This window comes from Drosophila ananassae, chromosome 2R, assembly GCF_017639315.1.
Source record: "Drosophila ananassae strain 14024-0371.13 chromosome 2R, ASM1763931v2, whole genome shotgun sequence".
Classification (NCBI taxonomy): Eukaryota; Metazoa; Arthropoda; class Insecta; order Diptera; family Drosophilidae; genus Drosophila; species Drosophila ananassae.
The window spans coordinates 5,833,652-5,850,679 of NC_057928.1; the positions used below are offsets into that span (position 1 = coordinate 5,833,652).

General features: G+C 40.6%; 4 protein-coding genes and 2 pseudogenes across 4 annotated transcripts; 4 read left to right on the forward strand and 2 right to left on the reverse strand.

The window, feature by feature from the left end:
• The first annotated feature begins 476 nt into the window (after positions 1 to 476).
• LOC6506132 (dnaJ homolog subfamily B member 4) lies at positions 477 to 4,493 on the forward strand. The gene is made up of 2 exons (XM_001958450.4): positions 477 to 2,550; positions 2,613 to 4,493. Exon 1 carries the CDS (start codon positions 629 to 631, stop codon positions 1,019 to 1,021), a length of 393 nt encoding a protein of 130 aa, XP_001958486.3. The 5' UTR covers positions 477 to 628; the 3' UTR covers positions 1,022 to 2,550; positions 2,613 to 4,493.
• Positions 2,619 to 4,493, forward strand: LOC123256975. The gene has a single exon (XM_044714395.1). The coding sequence runs from the start codon at positions 2,619 to 2,621 to the stop codon at positions 4,314 to 4,316; it is 1,698 nt and encodes a 565-aa protein (XP_044570330.1). The 3' UTR covers positions 4,317 to 4,493.
• A 480-nt stretch (positions 4,494 to 4,973) lies between these two features.
• LOC6493810 lies at positions 4,974 to 7,355 on the reverse strand. The gene is made up of 3 exons (XM_014909057.3): positions 6,694 to 7,355; positions 5,520 to 5,807; positions 4,974 to 5,457 (listed from the first exon to the last, which is right to left on the reverse strand). The coding sequence occupies exons 1-3, from the start codon at positions 6,740 to 6,742 to the stop codon at positions 5,330 to 5,332; spliced, it is 465 nt and encodes a 154-aa protein (XP_014764543.1). The 5' UTR covers positions 6,743 to 7,355; the 3' UTR covers positions 4,974 to 5,329.
• Positions 7,356 to 7,378: 23 nt separating this feature from the next.
• On the reverse strand, positions 7,379 to 9,467 carry LOC26514605 (annotated as a pseudogene).
• Positions 9,468 to 10,323: 856 nt separating this feature from the next.
• LOC26514637 lies at positions 10,324 to 13,960 on the forward strand. The gene is made up of 5 exons (XM_014910163.3): positions 10,324 to 10,608; positions 11,518 to 11,607; positions 11,669 to 12,028; positions 12,093 to 12,340; positions 13,678 to 13,960. The coding sequence occupies exons 1-5, from the start codon at positions 10,420 to 10,422 to the stop codon at positions 13,757 to 13,759; spliced, it is 969 nt and encodes a 322-aa protein (XP_014765649.2). The 5' UTR covers positions 10,324 to 10,419; the 3' UTR covers positions 13,760 to 13,960.
• LOC6506133 lies at positions 13,812 to 16,120 on the forward strand (annotated as a pseudogene).
• The last annotated feature ends 908 nt before the right edge of the window (positions 16,121 to 17,028 follow it).

Below are 17,028 nucleotides of genomic sequence, written 5' to 3' on the forward strand. Positions count from 1 at the left end.
AATAGTATAACCAGACTAAGAATGTAAAGAATGTTTAAATAAATTTTCTGTTGTAATTTATTCTTAATTACTTTTTGTACCAAGATTCCAATTTTACTTTCCATGCGATACTACTTTCACCCGAATTGAAGCGCTCTCCGTTCGGTTGAGTGATAGGTGCACAGATTATTTTGAAGTTCAAATCCTTTTTTGTACAAGGAACTTTAAGTACTTAATCGAGCAGTCTGAATTTATTTCTTTAGAAATTCAAAGTTTGACACAACTACTATTCGTTTTATATTGCATTAAAACAAACAAAACTAAATATTTTTCTACAAATTTAAATATAGAAACAAATAAACGTAAATCTGCATTGAACATAAATATATTTATTTTATTTATTCATAATCTGTGTGATATTTTTGGGTTTTAATAAATTATTTAAAAAAAAGCAATTGTTTCAAATGGTTCCATCCAATGGCGCTGTCGTCTTTACTGGTCCTTATCGATGCATCGATAACTTCATAACTTTCTCTGGAAATCAAAACACAAGTTGAAATAAGATTCTGCAATAAATAAATTATTGTACCTGAGCACCCGATTAAGAGAAAAGGAACAAAGCGTTAGGGAGTAACAGTCGTTTATCACCATGGGTAAAGACTACTACAAAATTCTAGGTATCGAGCGGAATGCCACCAACGAAGAGGTAAAGAAAGGATACCGCCGGATGGCCCTTCGTTACCATCCAGACAAGAATGACCACCCACAGGCTGAGGAGCAATTCAAGGAGGTGGTGGCCGCTTTCGAAGTTCTCTCGAACAAGGAAAAACGCGAAATCTACGACCAATTTGGGGAGGAGGGCCTACGTTGTGAAGATGGGCCGGATCCAGCGACCTTCGCCCAGCCCACGTCAGACATGGTACCTTTCATGTGCGCCGTCGGGGGAACCGTGCTTTTCGCGTTTGCGGCGTATAAAACGTTTCAATTTTTCACTCGAAAAAAGGAACCAGCTTCAAATACAGATGGATCGTCGTCGGACTAACCCTTCTACCTAGTCAAAATCGATATAACTAATTATCTTTTCTCCGTTAATATTTCTCGAATAATTTCGGATCAGTTGGTTTTTTCTTTGAATTTAATGTTAAATCTTGTAAGTTTTCAAAAAAAGGACTATTCTTTATTATTGTATTAGAAAATATTTAGTGTAAATATCTTTTTCTAACAGAACGGTTCCTTTTTGAAGGGGCTTTTATTTTAATTGTTTAAATACTGGATATGTGATACTTCGATTTCGAAATCCTAATTTGTAACTGATCTGTACCTTAAGACGAGATTATAGATTTCGATTTCGAAATCCTACTTTGTAACTGATCTGTACCTTAAGGCGAGATTATAGATAAGTTTATTAACTTGTTGCATTGTGCAAAGAACAGATTTGTAAACAATTTTAATTGTTCTCACTCGTATTAATATACACACTTAATATAAACCCTTTCCCTTGAATTTGTATATACTATAGTTAACATAATTCCAATGATGAATTAAAAAATAAATGTAATCGTTATTCATTAAACCAATTTTTTTACAAGAGATTTAACACTAAGAACAGAAAGCCAGCTTCGTAAGGAGGCGAAACTTGGCAGAATACGGTTGGACAATACTTATTAGAATTTCATTACAAAACCAATAAAGGTATATATGAGCTATAGGTTATATATAGGTCGGCTGAATCTAATCTTATGTTGTAGATCGCATCAGTTGATACAACTTAAACAAAATTCCATCCTTCTAACTTAAAAAGCACGAAAGTAATGAAATCAGTTATATTTTAGCTATAGGATAAAATCGACTGATTCCGACTGATCTTTGGAGTCATGCTGATCTAGAATCATCACCAACCAGGTCGGAGATGTCTTGTTCACATTCACATTAAATCGCATTTGATGGGCCAGGCACAGCAAGTGCACATGAGATTGCGGAGATCTGGCTGATAAATGCTAAATGAAACAAATCACGCAAACAATTTTTATATTTGGAAAACTATTTTTAAACACTAGTATTCATAGCTTATAGACCCAAAAATTATAATTTAAAAAAACCTCTTGACGAGGTAAAGAACCGGTGACGAACCTGCATGCGAAACCAATTTTCAATTTTAGTGACGAAAATATGCTATATAGGTTTATAAAATTGCATATAAAAAATATTCTAATTCGGCACTAGAATATTTGATAGCATAAATATTGGACTACCGTCCACAGTGATGCTATCAAATTTTGAAAATAAATAAAATGTTAAAACTTAAAATGTTAAAACTTTTTTATTTAAGTAAACTATTCACAAAACCGATAATTTTAAAGGCTTTTGTTGTGATGTTCTGTGTCCTGTCCGATATTAAATAAATTGCAATCGATTTGAATTTCGATTTGGAGCTCGTACAGTGGCAGCTTAACTTAACTCTGCGATCTATCGAACCGCAGTTTACACATATGGATGTACTTATACTAATATACATAAATACGCACACGAGTTTAATAATTTGAGCTTTTACTTGGCTGTGCTGTGCGGATGGTGAAAATAAAATATCAGGGATTCACAAAATTGCTGATTCGCAAACTTCTTTTTTATTTTAGAAGAAAATGAATGAAGAATTTGTGGATTACTATGAAGTTCTCGAAATAAGTCGTGACGCCACACCCACGCAGATTCGTGAAGCGTTCCGCAGGCAAGTTCTCAAATGGCACCCCGACAGGAACCCGGTCGGAAATGAGTACATTAGGAAGATATACGCGGCCTACGAGGTCTTAGGCGATCCAGAAAAAAAGTCTATATACGACATGACGTTGGCAAATTTTCCCCGGACGCGGTCCAGGAGCTACTTTTTCATTCCATCTTTTTCTGATGGCAACGCCGGAAAGATAAAGCTAGTATGCTTTGTAGGAGGAGTGCTAGTGGTGGCCTACACTACCTACAAGCTGCTGCGACAATCCCCTCCGCCGCCGGTGCCACCACTACTGGCGCTTCCATCAGGGGAGACGCCGGTAGAACCAATTGCCACCATCGTCGAGGAGCTAAATGCACCACACCCTTCATCCATCTGGACGCTGATTTCATGGTTGGCCGCTCTAAGATCCAAAAGAATATTAAGAAACGGCAAACTTACACCAGGTCTTTCGCCATCTTCTTCCAATTCAACGGCTTCTTCTGCTGCCAATACAATTTTGAATGCTCTATCTTCTGGACCGCCCAACAGGATTCCATCAGCTGTAACTGGAATGTCGAAAAACATTAGCCCGGGACTGCAGAGCCAGGCATCTGCTGCCAGTTCAATTTCCCAACCATTAGCGACTGTTGCGGATAACGTGCTTTCATCGGCAGCGAAAGTAGTGCCGAAGCCCGAAGCTTCTTCGGTATCCAACATAATGTCGAAGACCATAAATCTTGGACCACCAAACGCCAAATCCTCAGCTTCTTCGGTATCCAACATAATGTCGAAGACCATAAATCTTGGACCACCAAACGCCAAATCCTCAGCTTCTTCTTTGAAGTCCGAAAAATTTACGGGATATATATTCCAACGGTGGAGACGAGTCCCTGGCTTTGCTAGTAATTTAAAGCCCTTTACGATTGCTTTTAAAAATAACATGGTTGAAGGAACCACCAACGCTTGGACATGGACTGCTTTAAAGGCACGGCCCTATATAGATTCTGTTCCAAACAATGTCATTGGCATCGCAATGGCTACGGCGTCTAATGCCACGTTAAAAGGAGCATCGAAAGTCAAAAGTCTGTTCTCGACGTCGAGGGCACTGAAGCCACAGCCCCGTACAAATCCCGTTTCAAACGAAGCAGTTGATGTGGCAACGGCAACGGCATCCAAAGACACGTTAAAAGGAGCCACCAATGTCGGAAGACAGTTGCCACAGGACGTGGGATTAAAAAGTACAAATGCCTCAGAGTCTAACTTTCATCCGCCTTCTCCGCTGAAGGCGACAATTTACATTGGCGGAGGCATTCTGGTTTTGTATGGAACTTACAAATTGGCAAATGGATACTGGAGCTCTCCTCCTCCACCTTCAAAAGCTGAAGTTATTTCCAGTGCGATGAGACAGGCTGGTAGTGCCTCTTACGATGGAATTAAATCTGTTGGAGGTGCCTCCTATAATGTATTGAAATCTGCTGGTAGTGCCTCTTATGATGGAATTAAATCGGTTGGAGGTGCCTCCTATAATGTAATGAAATCTGCTGGTAGTGCCACTTATAAAGCAATGAACTATACTGGTGAAGCATCAAAATCAGGGATTAGTAAGATCTGGAAGTATGCAACTGGTTCGTAAAAAACCCAATAATACCTTTGTCCTTCTTTCGTTTTTTTTTAAATAGTTATGTACGAACTTTTGTTTGTTTTTTTCCATAAACGCCACTTCAAAATGTACTTGCATGCTTTCATTAAAGCTTTAAGTAAACTATAAATAAACAATTAAAGGCAAATATATATATTTTTTATAAATAAATGACATGTAGTTTTGCAAAAAATTGAACACAATTCACTTTTCCTGAAGAGTCCTGTTTCTTATGCGACAAAATTTGGACAGACAATTTTTGACCTAAACCTTATACAGCAGGTGACATAAACTGCAGGGAATTTAATGGCAATATTATTAAGAAATATTAATTATGAGATATTATTTCAATAACTCAAAATCAATTATCATTACATTTATTTTAATCACATTTGAGGCACTTATTCAAAAAACTCTAAACTTAATCCTTCGGCTTTCCAAGGGCAAAGGGATCACTCGACGAGGTCCTGATGTAGAAGATTCCCTCTTTGTGGAGGGAGGGTTCTCCGGCCATCTGAACGGTTTGTCTCCGGCTCTGATCGCACTCCCATATGTCCTCCTCCTGGACACAGGGAGTGCCCCAGAATCCAAGTGGCGAGTTATTGGATTCGTCGAACATCTGATAGGATCGGATGTGGGAGCAGCCCAGGTAATAACAGACCAACCTCAATGACTTTAATCGTAATCGGTTTCATGGGTCATCTAATCGACTTTTTGCGGTTTTTCAAGGGAAATATCATTTAAAGAGATTAATAAAGATTATAATATAGATATTAAATGGCACAGTTGACGTGATTGAATTTTAAACTTTTCATTTGTAGAAAGAATACTCTCTGGGAAATCTTTTATTCCCAACATTTTCATTCTTTAATGCTTGTATATTACCTTGAATACAAATTTTCCAATACCTTTCTAATGAGGCATAAGAAAACTCTTTCTTTTTCTTATAATTATAACGTTATTCGCATTTAGGTAAAATTATAAACATATTTTTATGAAGAATAATTTCAAAATGTCTTAAGCCACAGGAAAAACTTCCGCATGGCCAGAAGACGCTGCAGATGCGCCTTGTTGGAAAAGAGCACGGCGTAGTTCTCGCCCAGGAAGTGCTCGTCAATATCGCATATCGCCACGTCTGCAAGGAAAAGTGACACAAGTGAGTCGATTGAGAATTGGGGTTCGTTCTTGAATTCTTACCAGAGGAGTGAGCTGCTCCCAGTGTTTCCCGATTGGGGGGCGCTTGGGTGACGACGCTTGGACGGCTGTTTGCCGTGTATAGAGTGCCTGACAGGGGCTCGCGGTACGGCGGCGGGGGCGAAGCTCGCAGCTGCTGCTGGTGGAGCTTTAGAGATCCCGACGTCACAGACATGTCAATGGGCCTGTCCATGCCACTGCCGCCGTCGTGGACCTGGTACTCGGCAGCCCGTTGGCGACGCTCTCGACGCCACTTGATGGTTGGCAGCTCCTTGGACGTAACGCGCATCTCTGAAAGGAGGAAAACAAGACGGGGGTGGGAAGTTAGAAAGCGATATCTATAGAGCTCGTTTGGCCATCTTTTTGGCCAGCCACCAATAGACAACATGATATAATGCTAAAATCGCATTTCAATAAAATACCATAAATTAGGTTTGGCTTTTGTGGTCTGCCGGGGTTTGGGCTCTGGTCTCTGGTCTCTGCTCTCAGGTCCCAATCCCAAGCTGGCACCGAGCACTACTCGCTGGGTTTACGTGTCGTCGTCTTGGGGTATCGATTATGCGGTCGCCGACAACTCAACTTCATTTCTGCTTGAGGACCAGTTCCAAATTGAAGTCAGCTACCTACTAAGTTGGTGCTAAACGAAGCCTCAGTAGAGATAGAATTTCAAATCTTTAGATTCATTATCTAAAGACTAATTTACGAAAAAAAGCTTAAATTGTAGTTAAATTATAAATTTGTTATAAATTTGGTTAAATTGTAGATATTCTCAGCTTTTTCAAGCACATGTACTTAGTTAAGGCAGCAAAATGTGTGAGATGTTTTAAAATAATACACAGTTTGTTGTACATGTACATCAAATCGTTCGAAACAACATGAAAAGGAAATCCTTCCTGAGGAGTTAGGATCCGTCACTATGTTCTTATCCACAACTTGCCTCACTAGGCAATAGAAAAAGTTCCGAAGCTTGCTTTAAATTTAATGTATAATTCTTCCCAGATTTCAAAGGTAGATTGAAATGATGGAGCTTTCTCTTATAACCCTTAATGGCTTACGGTTATACATTTAATTTCCATTACCACGATGCAAACTGTCAACCCGCTAAATAACCCATCATATTCGTTGTCAGGATGTGGACTATGACGCAAAGATCCCTTTGAATGCCCGAGGAACCCACCTTTGTGCGACTGCTGCTGTTGCTGCTGCCTGTAGAGCTGGTGATGCATTGCAGCTGCCTGCTGGAGATCGCGCCAGGGCTACCAGAGCAGGCTGTTGGAGGAGTTGGGATCGGCGCTCGGCTGCAGATGCTGTGGCTGGTGAAGCGACACTGAGTGGTGCGGAAAGGCAGGCTGCAGCTGCTGCTAGTGGAAGAACATGCTCGGCGGCGCCTGTCCGTGTCTCTGGGAAGCGGATAGCCTCTGAGTGGCCGCCAGGGCAGCTGTCGCCATTCCCTCGCCGTGGAGGTGGGCGAACTGGCCGTGGACGATGTGGACGGACAACTGGAGCAGGATGCGATCGAGGTAGAAACGGTGGAGGAGGCAGACTCGAAGGCGTTTAGTACGCAAAGGTATTCCATGGAGTGCAGACTCTATATCAGAGGTCAGACGGAGATCCTTTCACTGCGTTCCCGTCGATGCCAACTCAGCTGTTTGTGGTTGAACCTCGCCGGAAAGGCCATAGCACTACCTTCCTACCTCTCCACTTTCCGGGTGCTTATTTATCAGAGCTCTGATTGATCGGGAGAGACCGGTGCGGTGCGAGGGAGTTGCAGACTTGTTGTATTTGTTTCTTTCCCTTTAGATAGTGATTACTTTTTCGCTTTGTCGCAGAACGCGAGAACTGCCGCAAGTCGCGACTATACATACAGATAGAGATACATATACAGATACAGATACACTCTGCTTGCTCTTTCTCTGTTTTTCTGCGGTTTTCTGCCTTTTGCTCCTCCTCTGCCGTGCAAGGCATCTTGTCTTCAGATGTCAGCTTACCACATAGTCGAGGTCTATAAGGAAAACTATAAAATAAATACACTATAATCTCAGAGGATTATTAAATTACCACAATAAAAGCATAGGTAAGACCGATGCCTGATCCTGCCAAGACATCAAACCAGTGATGTTTGTAGTCAGAAATTCGAGTGAGGGCCGTATACCAGGCGAACATCAGCAACATAAACTGCAGCAAGTGGCGCAACATGCGGCAGCGCGACCACTGCATCCTGGCATAGCACGCAAAACTGGCATGTCCACTGGGAAACGATAGCCGCACATCCCTTATTCGCTTCGAAGTGATGTCCACCGCAGAGCAAGAAAAATCCTCGATATAAGGACCGAAGTTCTTGGGATCACTGCAAGTACTGCCCGGTAAAACAGGTTGATAAAGCTGTTGAAATAAAAAGTGCGCCAAGTTAAGAATGATTTCTAAATTTCAAGTTCTAAACTCACAGAAAAGAAATGCGGTCTTAGCCGCCCGATAGCATACTTGGCTATGTTTGTAGTTAGTTGTTCTACCCCCAGACCGAATATAAAGATTCCTATTTTACGATAGCACTCCAGCAGCCATTTCGGCAGCTCCAAGTGGCAGATGTGATAGCCACTGCCCGCCTTTTATTTTTCGCCACGCAACCGCTGATCCTGTGCTCAAAAGAACTCCACCACAAGAACCTGTGTGAGAGAGTTGAATAGTTTATTTCAAAAATTACAAATACCTCTTATATACTAAGTACTCACAACTGAAACTGGCAAGACTCCGCACATTAAATAAAGCACCCAGCTGCGCATATTGGACTCCTTTTAAGGATGTTGCAGGGAGTTATCATTGCAGAAGAAGCTTCTTTTAAAAGGGTCGCCCCAAACGGAGAATCCCAGCATAGGCAGTCCCACTGGAAAAGTAAAAAAGGGTTTAGGTAACGTTCTATGTTTTTTCCCATTCGAAAAACGAGACTAAAGGGCTATTTGGGTGGCCCAGTACCACGGAATGGTGTCCAATTCCCAGCAAGGTCTGCTACTCAAGCCATTCTCAATGGCTATTCTTTGTTGTTACCCTTGACCAGAATGGGATGAGTCACTTACCACAGCTAAGCTAGCAGAGGTCCACGAAAATCCGTTGGAATATCTGACGGGGACTTCGGTCCTGTGCCATTTGGGCGCTGGTTGCCCCCAACGAACGTGGGCATCTGCAAGTCGAGTTTCACATGGTTGTTATTGTTGTGGTTGGGATTAGACGTTGCCCCAGCGGCGGCTATAATGCTGGCCGCCGTCGGTGAAGAAGGCTCCTCATTACTGCTGCTCTGGCTCTCGAATCTCTGCAGCGGTGTGGAATCACCACGATGTCGTCCAGGCAGTTGAAGATGTACTTCCGCGCCTCCTTGCTCTTGGTGTTCGTCTCCGCCTCGTGCTCCTCGGTGGTCTTCAGACGCCGGAACGAACGCCGTGGAATCCACGTTGCGATAAAAGAACCTCGAGATCTTCGAGGCGCTGTTGGATGGGCAGTTAACACCTGAAAGGAATTGGAAGGAATAGTATGAGAATACTGACAGTAGAGATCATAGATGGTAGCTCTCACCTGCTCCAGAATGTCGAGAACTTGTTCTGCTTGAGGAAGACGTCGAGGTTCTGCTCCAGCATCTTAAAGTCCAGACAGGCGCCGCGCTTCCAGCACTTGAATGTCAAAGGCAAAGCTGAGCAGAGCCTTGGGTTTGGTATCATCCTGTGTTTCCGTGTCGGCACACCTCCATCATCTGCAGAGAGGGTGAGACGGGTGAATGAATCTCTGATGGTCCTGATCGATGGTCAGCTGTGAAAAAGTAAATAAATATTAAAAAAGGATAATCATAAACCAAGAAGTTCGTGGGTTACTCACCGTCATTCGCAAAGCTGAGCAGAGCCTTGGGTTTGGTATCATCCTGTGTTTTTCATGGGAGCCGGAGGTGGGTGGCGGAGGCGCCTCCATTTCGGCTGTAACAATAAAATAAATTATTATTTTTTGAAAATATTGTAATATTAAAATATTAATTACCTTCTGAGCGATTGATACAGTAAAAATTAAAAAATAAAAATGATTGCTTATTCTCTGTCTGCTTATTCTCAGTGCCTTATTCTCTGAAAACAAAAGAAAAAAAAACCCAAAGAGGAATCCATTGAAACTCCCATCCTTCTTACTTGAAAAACAACCAAGTTATGGCATTCCGTCAATTAATCAGTTATATGGTAGCTATAGGATATAGACGGCCGATGAAATTTGGCAGATCGGATAAGTTTGCCAAAATTATAATGCATAGAGTCCCATCCTTCTAACTTGAAAAGTTATGGCCGATCAAATATATGATAAGAAGGGTGTGTGAAAAGTAGAAAGACTAGTCTCTCGATAGCTCTAAAACTGAGAGACTAGTTTGCGTAGAAACAGACAGACGGACAGACGGACATGCTCATATCGACTGAGGAGGTGATCCTGATCAAGAATATATATACATAGTTTATAGGTTCGAAGATGTCTGCTTCACTGCGTTGCACACTTTTGATGCGCCGACGCAGCTATGGGCACATGGTATTGCTGCCGATGCACCGCTAACCGATACTCTGTGACTTTTTATTTAAATATAAATACAAAATAATAATAGTATTTTAATAATATTAATAATAATTAATAATAATAATAATTAGTTTAAATTAACAATAAAAATTGTAATTACCTACAATATATACACGCATTTTTCACTTTACTTTCAACGAAGTCCACTTTCAAAGTTACCCAAAGTTTTTTTCGAATTTAAAAAAATAATTGGCAACGCTTTTCTCTTCCTCACTTCCTTTATCGAATTGCAACCCTTTCTATTAAAAGTTCCATCACTATTGGTACCACGCCAATACTTTTGATTTGAGCAGTGAAAGACATAAACATAAACATGCAATTCTTGTGTAAATTGAAAAGTTTCGAAGGTGGGCTTCCTCCAGTGTTGGAGGAATGGGTCGTGACAAAGAAGGAAAATCTGGAAACAGGCTCTTGCTTGTTTTCCAGTAATTTCCAATTAATGGATGCAGCGGAAGATCCATTTTTTTTAATTTTCGGCGAATTTCACGTCAAAAATTTAAAGGTAAGGTAAGTTTAAGGACACCTATATCCTATAGGTGTCATAGAACGATCAGAATCGGCATAAATTTAGTGTTTTTAAGTTAGAAAGATGGGACTTGAAAGATATTCCATTTTGGGCAAAATGATCCCGACAATTTTCATAAGTATAGTGGGCCGCAGCTTATTTCGTGCGGGTGAATAATTCTGGTACTGGACTTTGCAAACATTCTTCATTTCTTGTAGGCGGCAGTATATAAGTCGGAACGGCCAGGATCGGTCAACTATATCCTATAGCTGCCATATAACTGATTGATCTTAAATTCAATAACTTTGTTGTTTTTTAAGTTAGACTTGGTTGGGATTTTCCGCACATGGTATGTTTGGCCAATATATGTATCTTATGTACAAAATTTCATAAGGATCGGCCGACTATATCCTATAGCTGCCATATAACTGAACGATCGGAAGTGGCTTAACCTTGCTATTTTTAAAGATGCTTGGGGCTGCGAGCTTCTGCTTAACTGCAAGGTTATATCAACTTCGGCTCCGCCCGAAGTTAGCATTCCGTTCTTGTTTTGAACTACATATGTATGTACATAGTTTCATGTTCTTATCCATGAAATGTTAGCATACATTTTGGGGCATTCCTCATTACTCATACGATCAGTGTTCACTACTAAGAACATGCATTTTATTTTATATTCAAAAAAGGAAGTTTTTTTTATAGGAATTTTACAAAAATAATTCCTAAAACTCCTCCATCGATTTAAAATTGTAATTTTATTTCCTTAAAAAGGTTTACCATTTTTACCCTAATAGACTGTGAACGAATTTGATTCCATAAAAAAGCAATCTTTCAAATACGGGGCAAAATGTTTATAAGAAAAAAACATTTTATTGAAAATCTAAAAAATATATTTATATATTTCAGAATGCACCCATTAAGTACAGCAAGTGGAAAATATTTTCCATTGCATGTGCCAATCTGAATGCCGATGTACAAATTGTATATTTTAAAACAGTATGTAATTTTCAATATATATTAAAAATTGTTAGAAATTAAAAATTTGTTTATTATTTAGACGACGACTGGAGTCCAAGTATTGGGCTCCGACTTCATAAAAGAGTGTGTGCAATTTGTGCACTCTTTTATAAAAGAGAGGCCTAAACTGCACAACAAGATGGCGGGTGCAGTGGCCAACAAGTGTGCCGCCAACATAAAGGCAATATCGTATCTGCAGATGCAGGGAATTCCTGTGCTATACGATTTAAGGCACTTTGAAAATACACTGTTGAGGGGCAGATATGTAGAAAAAACATTCTGTCGCTTCTATGTTGACCGCACAATCTGTGAGGCCAACATTCACGAAACGTTAAAAGTGACGCGGAGTATTGTGAGAGCGATTGTTCCCTCCAATTTGATTCATTATTATGAAGATGAAGTAAGTTTTTTTAAAATTATTAAATATTATTTAAATTTTATTAATAATAATTATATAATTTCAGCTTCTCAGCCTTAATTGCTTCCTGGGAAGAATATTCAAATCCTTCTCAGGAAAGAAACTGAGGATGAGCCATATCAACTCAAATGTATTTAAAGGATTAGGTGCAGTGCTCGCTCAGTACATCCATCCGGATGCGGAAGAAGCGTTCGAGAAGTTCAAAGAGCTTCATGACCCAAAAAAAGCAGTAACGTTTATGGCAACGTTAACTGCTGTGAGGTCGCAATTAATGCATGCCATATTAAGAGATGAGTAAGTTTTCTTGTAAGGATTATTTTACATTTTATAAATTAACTAGCAGTACCCTGCCACGTTTCGCTGTGGCATATTGTTGTTGCACGCATAAAAAATAAGTCAAACAAAAAAGAATAATTTCTGCTTTGATGACAACTTTATAGTCATCATTTGGCATGCGCTCTAAAGCACTCTTAAACAACCTGACCAACGCATGATGTTCATGAAGCAGACACTGCAAGTCTTGAAGAATTGCTCGCTTCATTCCTGCATTGATCCCTAGGCGTCGATCAAGTTGTTCTTCCATGTTGCCCATGAAATATATTTGTAAAAATTTATTCTGTGTATCTTCGAAAGGTAGTAATGATCCAATTGTCCTTGAATCTGTGAATCTGTCCTTGTATCTACAAAATAAAAACCAGATTCTTTAACTACATTCTATGTAAGTACAAAAATAAATACCTTAAATGTCGGATTAAAACCTCCTTCTTCGATAATGTCTGCCCCAAATGACGTCATTTGGAAACAACTATTGTATTTTCGAGTATTTGCAAGAAAGTGGCGTGATTCTTGTGTTTCGCCGCAAAGCAATGAATACAATGGCTCTTGTGGCGGAGTCAACACTGGCAATTTCACTTTACCATTAACGCAGCATAATCCAGGCGTTTCTCCGGAAAACTTTAATGCACCACAATACTCGCAAACAACGTCCATTTGCCCAATGCAAACGCTAGGATGCAAGCTGTAATCATTGCTGCAATCGTATCGAAACGCAGCTCGATTCAAATCAGCTAAATATCTGCGTCGCAAATTGAAATCTATTTGAGAAGCACGAAGTCGAGCCATACTATTGCGGCGCTGTTCACGTGCAATTTCTCGTTCTTCTTCAGTCCTTTCATATGCAATATTTTGTATTGTTCTTGCATTACGGCTTTGTCGGGAAAGATTCGACCGTCTTGGTCGCGGCATTATTAATTAAACTTCACTTCACTTCAATCCACTTGTTAATTATTTATTTAATAGAAATAGTTTTAATATTGATTTCAGCGCAACACAATCTTTTTGGTTCGTTGTTAAATTTGAGAGCCTGACTATGAATTTGACTTCGTTTGTAACTGACATTTTGACATTTGACATTTTCTTCTTAGCTGTCTGCCTAAATAAAAAAGTATGGGCCAGGGAGGAAAGGGAGGAACGCTGTCGAACGGGACAAAAAGTATCCTATGTCCTTCTCCTGGCTCTAAGCTACCTCCCTACCAATTTTCACTCAAATCTGTTCTTCCGTTCTTGATTTATAAGTTGTGTAACATAAAACACGATGTTCTTTTATATATATAGATAAATTTTTCTCTCAGACAAAAGATATTAAAAAGACTGCAAATGATGGACGACGATGATACGCCTGGACCATCCCAAAGAGCAAGGCTTAATAACTAACGGGAAGGAAGGAAGGATGACCCGTGACGCTCAATGACAGGAAGAAGGAAGGATGACCCTTGACGCACAGGATCGTACAGGATCAGGTAAGTATAAAGTGGACTAGGCCTCCAGGGGAAACCACTTTAAAAAAAACGCGCCTATCACTCTACCTCAAAGGTGGTGCGGAAAAGAGTGATTTAATGTATTGCATATTTAATTAAAGTTCTTTTGTTTTCAGATTTTTCTTAAAATATGAGTAAAATTCAAAACCCGGTCGACGCCCTCGAATGGCGCCCTCGACGCTGGGGATACCATAGACAACAACAACAATAATGAATTGAAACTTGTCCGCAAAACTGTTGAGCAGCCAATGCCCCGCCTGCCTATAACACCGAAACTGGTCAAAGGTGGCACTGTATCCGCCAAGAAGCCCACGGTGCACCGGGTACTAATCAACAGCACCCAAAGTCCCAGGATGGGGCGGAAGCAGCAGAACCAAACGGAGTCTTAGCCAGAAATCGAGGTCAATGGGCGGCGGCAGCAGCGGAGACGAGGGCCAGACGGTGATTGTGCTGGAACCGGAAGCCAAGCCCGAGGACCGTCGCACTCCCATCGACTTTGACAACACCGACGACTATGACGATGACGACGACCTCGACAATCGTGACTACAGCTAAGCAGAGTTAATCAAATCCCTTTCTTTGTAGTTTCGAATTTCGATGAAAGCGATACGGCAAGTATCTTGTCTGACACCGAAGACGGCTATCGTGCCTATGCCTACAAGCTAACCCACTCCGTGGGTTCGTCCCAAGCACCCCGAGCTTCTTGTCTTCCCAGACCTCTGATGAAGACCTCAAGAATCCCGACTCCCTGCTGGTGCCCAGCCTGTTTCCCTACGTTCCCCCGTATCTCTCATTCTTGTCAAACACCAAAAAGGGCCCCAAGGTACCGCCAGAACTGCATCGAGTGCTCAAGTGGCGTGTCACGAACATAATGCCAAAGGTGGTTCGTCTTATTTTGGCGAACAGCGGGGTGTGGATGTTAAAGAGTGAGTTCTGATCTCCAAATATTTTCTCATTACGTCATATTACATCTATCTTATCTTGCAGAAACGACTGGATGGGTGTGTGGGGCAAGCATTTAAAGTCGCCGTGCTTCAAAACCATTCGGTCGTATCAGAAAATCAATCACTTGCCGGGCTTCTTTTGCATCGGCCGCAAGGACTCGTGTTGGAAGAACCTCCAAAAGGCAGATGATCAAGCACAGCAACAAGAAGTTTGGATTTATGCCACGCGCTTACATTATTCCCAATGATTTGGCGGCACTGCGTCGTCACTGGCCGCGCTATGCCCAGCGGAATACGAAATGGATTATTAAGCCGCCGGCTAGTTCTCGAGGGGCTGGAATCAGGGTAATAAATCGATGGGGACAGATACCCAAGCGCAGGCCACTTATTGTCCAAAAGTGAGTCGTACTCTACTTTCTCAGTCAATTAGTTATTGAATGTTATAATCCTTGCAGGTATATTGAACGTCCTCTTCTGATAAATGGTAGTAAGTTTGACTTGCGCCTTTATGTGCTGGTAACATCCATGAATCCACCAAGTCGCTGTGGACCTATTTGGCCAATCGAGGAGTACGCACCGAGTGCCTTTGGGAAGCCCTCCGTGCTCTAGTCCTCCGAACGATCCTTTCCGGCGAGAATGGAATATTAGCATGATCAGAGCTAACGTTGAGTCCAAATACAGTTGCTTTGAACTCTGGCTTCGATGTTATTCTGGATTCTGATTTAGTTTTCTGGCTATTCGAAGTGAACATATCCCCGAGCTTGCACTCTGAACTGGCTGCCGAATTTTCGTTTCCCCCTGGAACTCAAATGTGTTATGACAAACGGCTGTACATAAATTATCTATCCCGCGAGGAGAAAGTGAAGCACAACACCTTCACAAGGAAGACCATGGAAGATCGGAATGAGGTAAGCCAAATAATCAATATAATGACTTTTTTTTTTAACTGTTTCTCTATTCTATCTAGTATGTTGATGCCATCTTGTCGAATCTGACTCCAGATGATGTTCGCTGTCTCATTATCGCCGAGGATGAGCTGGCGCGTTGTGCGCCTTTGGAGCGCATTTTCCCAACCGATCAAACGTACAAGTACCTTAAATATAACGATAGTCCGCGGTATTATAACCGTCTGTTGGATGCATGGGAGTCCCGGTATGCCAACAATCGTACGGAGGGCATTGCGCTGCTGTGAGACCTCTGCCTAAATAAATATCATCTTCAGGTCACCGCCGGCCAAAAAGGTGAGATCTCTATTCATCAATGGTGCAAACGCTTTTCACAAGACTCATTTGAATTAATCGGGAATACGTAATGAGAATCGGGATACTTGGCAAGGGGTATACTATTCATTAAGCAGATATTGATTTTGATTTTAAGCTTATTTTTTTGCCAAAATTAAAAAAATATATTTACTTTAGTTCTTATACTTATTCTCAAACCGTGTGCACTCTAGCACTCGGTTCGTGTTATTTTCCTAATAGATTTAATATTTCTCTTATCAACAACAATTATTTTTATACACCAACAAATTATATGAATATGAAAAGAAAAAGAAAATCAGTTTAATATAAAACATACATTTTCGACTTTTATTAAATTTTGGGGGCTGTTGGAGATTGGTACATTGAGAGATTGATTGATGTTGGCGCTGCTGTGCTTTTTGCCACCGTAAGTTTTATCTGTTGACCATTTTGGGACACCTTTTTGCAAAAAAATTCAAATTTTGGTGACATTTTTCGAACATTTTTTTTTTTAAATAGTTGTAATCAACGAAAATAAAAGTCCTTCGTTCAAGTTCTAGATAATCGTATCTCGAAGGCCTGTGCAAAATTTTATCAAGATCGGTTGAGTAGTTTCCGAGAAATCTTGACAACCGATTTCAAAAACACAGTTTTGAGAAAAACGCGTTTAAAGTTTGCGCTCTGCCTATAGCTGACCTCGAGCGTCTACCTTTTCAGGACTGTATCTCCGAAACTTTTATTCCAATCGACTTGAAAATTTGGGAGAATATTCTCAAGATTCTGGAGAATCTAGTACATTATTTGTAATTAACTATCCATATATCCATCAATATTGAAGAAATTCTAGGACTATTACTTGATAATTAAATCGTATATAGTTTTTTAGCTGTTAAACATTTTAATTTTTAATTATAATCATCTAACTAGCTTCACAGGCAATTTTATATATATTTTCTTGTAATTTGAAAATAGTAACACCT